The sequence below is a fragment of the Pavona decussata genome, unplaced genomic scaffold (assembly GCF_977016875.1).
Source record: "Pavona decussata unplaced genomic scaffold, jaPavDecu1.1 SCAFFOLD_91, whole genome shotgun sequence".
In the NCBI taxonomy this organism is placed as follows: Eukaryota; Metazoa; Cnidaria; class Anthozoa; order Scleractinia; family Agariciidae; genus Pavona; species Pavona decussata.
This window is the reverse complement of record NW_028145508.1, coordinates 355,633-362,991: the sequence shown is the minus strand read 5'-3', so window position 1 is coordinate 362,991 and position 7,359 is coordinate 355,633. Positions and strand designations below refer to the sequence as shown.

Here is a 7,359-nt window from a genome sequence, read left to right as displayed (position 1 = left end):
CACGTTTTAACAACAATTATTATTATTTCATTACTGTTGTATGGATACACGTTTCGTTTCTTAGAAGTATCTAAGCATTAGTAACCTTCCCTGACCTTTAAAATAAAAATGTCCACTTTCTTGATTGTACAATAAAAACTTCGGTTACATGCATATTGACAGTGTATTATATTAAAATGTTTCATATATTCTTCCTTGTCTTCTAAACATTATAATCAGGTGGTTTCTCCTGTAGCTGCCTGTTGGTCGTTTGATATAACACGAAAACTGCAACAGTCAGGTGAAAGGCAATCTGCCAGATATTTCGAAGGTTTCGTAGGAAATAAATAAAAAGCAGAAGAAATGCGAATGACGATCTTGCCAACAGCATCCTCCACCGCACAGAGAACAAAAGCAAGTACAGCTGAGGAACAACAGAGAAGGAAAAATAACATTCTAAGATGTCTAGACACTGCGGCATTACTGGAAACAATGAAATATTGGCGTAAACCACTCTAGCTTGTGAACGGGAGAATCTAATTGTTGCGGGTCGCAGGTAAATTGTCGCGCGTCGCGGGTCACGGGTCAGGATTAGGGCTAGGAATCTAATTGTCGCGGGTCGCGGGTCAGATTCGCGACCCGCGACAATTTACCCGCGAACTGTGACAATTAGCTACTCCCCCTTGTGAACAGACTCCCAAGTGGAAATAGAGCAAAGAGAAAAACCTTCCCTTTCCTTCTCATCCCAAGACCGTACTTGGCTCGCTTCGCTCTGCTCACTTCGCTCTGCTCTCTTTCGCCCTACGCCCCACTCTGGGATCCTATGCACATTCACTCACCAGGGTATATAGTTAGCCTATCTTCCTACAACTAAGAGGTTTCAATGGTCACACTTGAAGATAGCATTGACAGATAGTCACTTTGTACAGCATAACAAACAGCACCATGGTAAAGTACTGGTCAGTAGCTTTCATTTGAATGGCCACACTTTAAGATTTCATCCGCAGACTCAAAAGTGAGAATCACCTTGTACAGCATAATTATACCATAGGAAAGGTCTGTGCAGCAGCCTCCATTATGATTTGGATGTTAATGTTAGTATAGGTATTGCTAGGTCACTTCAATACTAACAATTTTTTATTGTTATAAATAATAATAATAATAATACACTCAAAGCTCTCCTTGTGACTGCTCCCTTAGGTGACCAGCTCTAGGTATAACTGACACTATGAAACCCTGTTTTAACATTCACCCAATTTAACTTTCACTCCGCTAATTAAAAGCTCCCATAAGCGACCACTCCTGTAAGTGACCACGACCACTTTTGGGAATTACCCAAGAGGTTTTTTGCTTTTTAAGTGACCACTCAAAGAGTTTGATGTACTGTACATAGAATTCAACACGTTAATGAAAGTTGACACTTCTCGATCTCAAACAATCATCTATTAAGAATCATTTAATCAAGTATTAGAGTCAAATTGTTGTCATGTGAAACTTGATAGTTGTTGGGCAGTACCGCACATACTGTACATGAGACATTGCAATCACCCTATCTTAATAAATGTTTAGAAGGTTTTAATCTCAGTAGGTACGTGACATCACATTTGTCAGCTGTGCCTGCAAAAACTCCTATAAGTGACAAACTCTATTGTTTCTGTGATTGATCGCTCACGCAAGCTTATTCTCTTAAGCAACCAGCCCTAGTCAAGACCACTTTTCCAAATTCCCAAGGTGGTCGCTAACGAGAGCTTCAACTATATACAGCTAGTACTTAATTGTCCTTTCCCTGTGAGGGGCTTTTCAGAATAATAAAACAAACCACTCAAAACCAAAATTAATATTTCAAATACAAGATAATAAAATTATTAAGAATCCCTACTGGCTATAAACAAAGGAGGCTGAGGGGTCGAACTCGAGGCACAACATCAGAGCCAGACTAGAATCCAGATTACAAGTCTGATGCTCTAACTACTCGGCCATGTTACCTCCACAAATAAATTATATCTCACTGGACAGTCCGAGTCAAAAAAATCTAAACCTAGAATATCACAAACCTGGCAACAGCTTAAAATACCAGCTAGAAAAAAGCCAACAGCTGAGAACAATGTATCATCTGCCTAAAACATGGATTAAAGGCAGAGAAATTACAATTCATGTTTTGTAATAAATTTTATTAAGCCTTTGTCAAAGCCCGAAGTCGGTTAAATAAATTCATCAGTCCATCGGCCAGTCAGGTAGTCAGTCAGTTTCCTACCAAAGCCAGTCTTTAAAAGAACAAAATTTTAGGAGGCATAAAAAGGTTGATTACAAGGTCAACTATTTAAGTATAAAACAGTTAAATATCTTTGTAATTATTATAGACACCAAACGGATAATTACTGCAGAGCTGAGGGTTGGTGTAAAAAAGGTGAACAAATGATGTGCCCAGAGTATTGATGATTGCAGAGAATTTAGATGCCGTGTTTCTCAAAAACAAAATGAGAAAAAGTGGAAAAGACACCAGAGCAATGTTTTTAGGCACATTGAAAGCCACATGCACAAATCTAGACACTTTTGCACCAAAATGACATTGATCCAAAATCATCATTTCCAAAGGAGACTTTACCACTAACCTTATTAGAATGATGTGTATTACTTTTTTGTTGAGGGAAATACACTTGTAGACCCAGAAGATTCTGGTAACATTTCATTCCCCCCCCCCCCCCCCCCCACCTTTCATAACCCTCAATGAAGTACACTGTAAGTCCAATTATTTAACCTTCCCTGTTAATGCCATTGCCCACAAGTGTTTTATAGAGCGTATTGCCAAATGAACACCATTGGCAGAAAAATGGAATTTCCCTTCTTTAAAATGAAGCAGCAGTGAAGCACAAGATACATTGCTCTGTTATTAAATAAATCTTCTCACCTCTTCATCTATTGCTATAACATTTAAAAAAGGAAGACATCGTAGAAAGTTCAGAAGAGCGCAGACACCTGCTAGAACACAGGCAGTGAGACTCTGCCATGTCATGGGTTGAAGCTGTCTTGATGGCCCTGAAAGAGATAGAATAAATAACTAAATAAATAAATTATCCTCTCCCCAATAAGGGCTTCTCATGGATTGAAACAAATAGGAAGAAACAAATATTTCAAATACTGTACAACATAAAACGGTTAAGAATCCCAGCTGGCAGGAGATGGACCAGCTGGTTTTTTACAAATACGGCCTGAGGAGTTGAACTTGGGACAGCTGACAAACCAGTTCAGATAGTGATCAGGGTGGGACTTGAATCCAGGACCTCTTGATTGTCATTATTATTAGACACCAAATGGGTAATTACTGCAGAGCTGAGGGTCGGTGTAAAAAAGGTGAACACATGATGTGCCCAGAGTATTGATGATTGCAGAGAATTTAGATGTTGTGTTTCTCAAAAATGAAATAAGAAAAAGTGGAAAAGACACCAGAGCAATGTTTTTAGGCAAATTGAAAGCAACATGCAGAAATCTAGACACTGCCAAAGACACGTCCTAGCCACTCAACCACACTGAACTTGAGTGTGTCAGCCAACTCTCCTGGATTACTGGGGAATCCCCTGGCTACAGAATGAATCTCCCGGTCTCATGTATGGGTCACCGAAATTTAATCTACCAGAGAAAAGCAGCTTTTGATAATTCTTTACTCTAAAATGCAAAGGAGTATCTGAAAACTAGCTCTGAAGCTAGTCAGTTGAGTTGAGTTATTTATGACCTTTGATGCAACTTTTATTGAACTTTTATCACTGGTATAGGAGATTTGTAGTGCAATGTTAGTGTTTGAACCTTAACTTTGCGTGTCGGGCTAAAGCATTTAGATTCGCCATACAAGCATTTACCTCCTGTTTTAAAGGTCTTGACATCTCCATTATTTTCTGGTCCCAGCTCTGTCTGGGATATCTGAAATGGAGGGCTGTTGTGTAAGTCTTCACTCATCTCGCTGAGGTTAAGCCGTGAAGTCAGTGTTCTCGTGTTGTTATATCGTTGCTTGGTCTTCTGGATAAAGGAGTCTGGTAAAAGAAAATAGTTTATTATTCACTTGAAATGAAGTGCCAATATTGACATGCAGATTCCTCTCACTATTTTCCATATATCGTATTTATTTGATTAACCGCCCTGGGCCCTTATTTAATTTTGGGCCCATGAGGGTGGGCACTTAGGGATAACAAGTTTATTTTGCTTCAACAAGACAAAACAAAGTGTAAAACCTTACACAAACAAGCCATTACAATATAAAAGTTCATTGACTACCATATCGAAAACCAATTTTAGAACACAACTGATGCACCTCTTACTTCACATTGGGCTAGTAAAAGAATGTTTTTCATTGAGAGGGGGTAGGGGTGGGCGCTTATTAAATTTTTGGGCTTTCAGGGTGGGCACTTATTCGAGGGTGGGCGCTTATTAACTTTTTGGGCTTTCAGGGTGGGAGCATATTCTAGGTGGGTGCTTATTCGAAGGTGGGTGGTTAATCAAATAAATACATCATTGTATGTTATTTCTTTTGGTGCCAGTTTTCAAATCAGAACATTTTATCTTGGTGATAATTTTATTTATTCTCATGACCAGAAGGTTCAATCAAAGAGTGACATTGTGAGAAAAGAAAACAGATGCTGGTTACTACTGATATACATGTACCTGCCAACTTTTTCTGAGTCAAACACGTGAGATTTTTGTCTCGCCATGACCGGGATTTCCGAAAATGTCTGAGCCACTTCGGAAGATTTCCAACGATTTTCCGAAGACTTCCGAATGTTGCCAAAAATGTCTGAAGATATTCTGACGACTTTTGAACACTTACGTTTCAAACGGATTGTAGACGTTTTAAAGCTTTTGTGATTGTTATAAAGAGCAAAGAAATGATAAATAACAAATCTGATATGAAACAAAGATTTTTTAGAACAACTCGTCCGGATTTGTGAGTCGGGTGTAAGAAATTGTGCTTGATGCATGAGATTGATGTCTTTAGTCTGCAGGCGTGAGAATCACGCATAATGCGTGAGAGTTGGCAGGTATATACTGAGCATCCCAGAGACGTGTCTGGTAAAACTTGTAAAGGATTAATTGAAATCTCACTAATTTTTTTCTAAAAGTTGCTGGCTAAAAGCCTTGATTGCTGCCTCTTCTTCTTCAGCACCTGCTCCTCATGAAAGTATTTTGTATTTTGTATTTTGTATTTTGTATATTTTGCTTACCAAACTCAATGAATGAGTAAGGTCTTCTTGCTCGTTGGACGTCACTTGTCTGAAATGTGATCGTGAACTCACGCTGAAGTTCCTCAAGAAAACTAAATACTAGAACAACTGGATAAGTCCTCTCACAAACTGCCACGAAACAAACTCCAACTGCCTTTACAAAACTGAAAACAGAAAGGTTGCAAATATGTTATGTGTTCATGTAAGTACTCTGAAATTAAACAATTTGTAATTTGGGGATCTAACCATTTTATGTTTAATAATTTTAATCACCAACTAATCCTTTAGGAAACTTTGATAAGCCAGACAAAATTAAAATTGAATAAATTATAGAAAATATGTCAGCTACTTTCACAAAAAAAGATATGTATGCAGGCTTTCACATGAGCTAATCACTCATAACAGATTGTTTAGATCATTTGTTGGTTGGTGTTGGTGGGTTGTTTTGGGTCATTTTCACTTTTTTCAAGTGTCAATGTATTTAGCGCAAAGCACTAAATTATTGGGAACACCATATCCAGATCGAATTGGAAATTAGATGTTGGTTTTTGAGGGGAAAACCAGAGCACTTGAAGAAAAACTTCTCAGAGCAAGGACAAGAACCAACAACAAACTCAACCCACATATGATGCTGAGTCCAGGAATTGAACCCAGGCCACTTTGGTGGGAGGCGAGTGCTCTCACCACTGAGCCATCCCTGCTCCCTCACTCTTTTTTCTTTGAATTTTTTCGGTCCTCTTCACTTATTGGAAGTTGTGGGTCATTTGGGATAGCTAGTTATGCAGGATGCCCTGAGGGGCATACTGTGTCTTAAAACGGGTAGATTTCTTTTTTTTTTCTTCGTCATAGTCACAAATCTGGACATTAATTTATTCACTAAACTCTGCCCTCTCCTAGTAGGGATGTATTGTAACACAAGGGAAAGAAACAACATAACGCTATCTTTGCAACTCAAACTATTCCATTAGCTAAGGATAGTTTTGTAAATCTGCAAAGCACACAATGGAAATCAATGAGGCCACATTAAGCATCACGCGTAAATGCCAGTATAGGCATCTTGTTCAACATTTTTTTAAGAGTAATAAATTATTGCAAAATGCTTTATTGTTGCTTGTAATGCACTGATCAATTTGAATATTAGAACCACACCCCTCCCCCCATGTACCATACTTGAGGGGTAGGAAAATTTCCATTTGGTCTAGCAGAATTTGTGTATGGGTTTTTTCCTAGTTTTTGGGAGTTGAGGAGTTTTCCAAGGACCCGGGGGGGGGGGGGGGGCACTTGACCCATGTTTGGGTATAGGGGTGCCGCTGGGGGTTTGGACAGGATGTCGCCATTGTGAGCAAATGGCTCATTCAAAATGGCTTGAAAATAGTTTTTTTAATGTGTCATTTTTATCTGTCTGCAAAGCATGAATACTGAGGAAAGTGAGGAGAGATGTTGGATCACCTAAGAGTATCGCATTTGAACAGATTTTTGGCGCCGGAAGGCGGGATTTTGAACAAGGCTATCTTCTTCAAAAGTTCAATCCCTCGGTTTATTTTGACAGTATATTTCCAAAACCTATAATAATTATACTTACTAGATAATGTGATTTCCACATTGCATAGTGCATCTGGTAGGATATTGATTAGCTTTTCGGGCCAAAGTTTTTGCGTGTTTCTTGCTTTCTTTCAGTTCAAAGTGCATATCCAGGTCAGTTGAAGCAGATAGAGGCATCCCATCCGAAACACGCGTAATCATAGCGAAAAGAACCATCTTTGAAAAAGAGAACTAAATCTCAAATCCTCTTCTCTGTAAAACAAAGTAATTGATCTGTATCTATGCCGTTACCAGGTGGGAAACCGCACTTTCTTTACATCATCCCAGCAGCCAACCCATTCTTTGTTTATCAGCCATTTTGGATTTCACCACTGCGCACAGGACCAGCACAGGACAACCAGTGTTGGCTTACAGCATCGGCTCGTAGATAGGATTGATATTGTGACAATATTCGCTCTAATACTTATCAAAAACAAACCTTATACTCCCAAAAAGATAACAAAAATATTAGTAGCTGTTTGTTAAGTGCTCTTTCCCATGAGAGAGCGCGATTTGATAGGGAAAAAAATTTCCTGAGATATACGTGTGGTTCGTTCAGTGGTGTTCAATGTCAAGTTATGCGCAACAC

General features: G+C 38.9%; 1 protein-coding gene across 1 annotated transcript; it reads right to left on the bottom strand.

Annotated features, from left to right (window-relative positions):
- LOC146474056 (vesicle-trafficking protein SEC22a-like) lies at window positions 1–7,297 on the bottom strand. Its single transcript, XM_085117342.1, has 6 exons — window positions 6,772–7,297; window positions 5,190–5,353; window positions 3,834–4,004; window positions 2,888–3,015; window positions 2,034–2,096; window positions 1–403 (listed from the first exon to the last, which is right to left on the bottom strand). The coding sequence occupies exons 1-6, from the start codon at window positions 6,945–6,947 to the stop codon at window positions 203–205; spliced, it is 903 nt and encodes a 300-aa protein (XP_084973468.1). The 5' UTR covers window positions 6,948–7,297; the 3' UTR covers window positions 1–202.
- Between the last annotated feature and the right edge of the window lie 62 nt (window positions 7,298–7,359).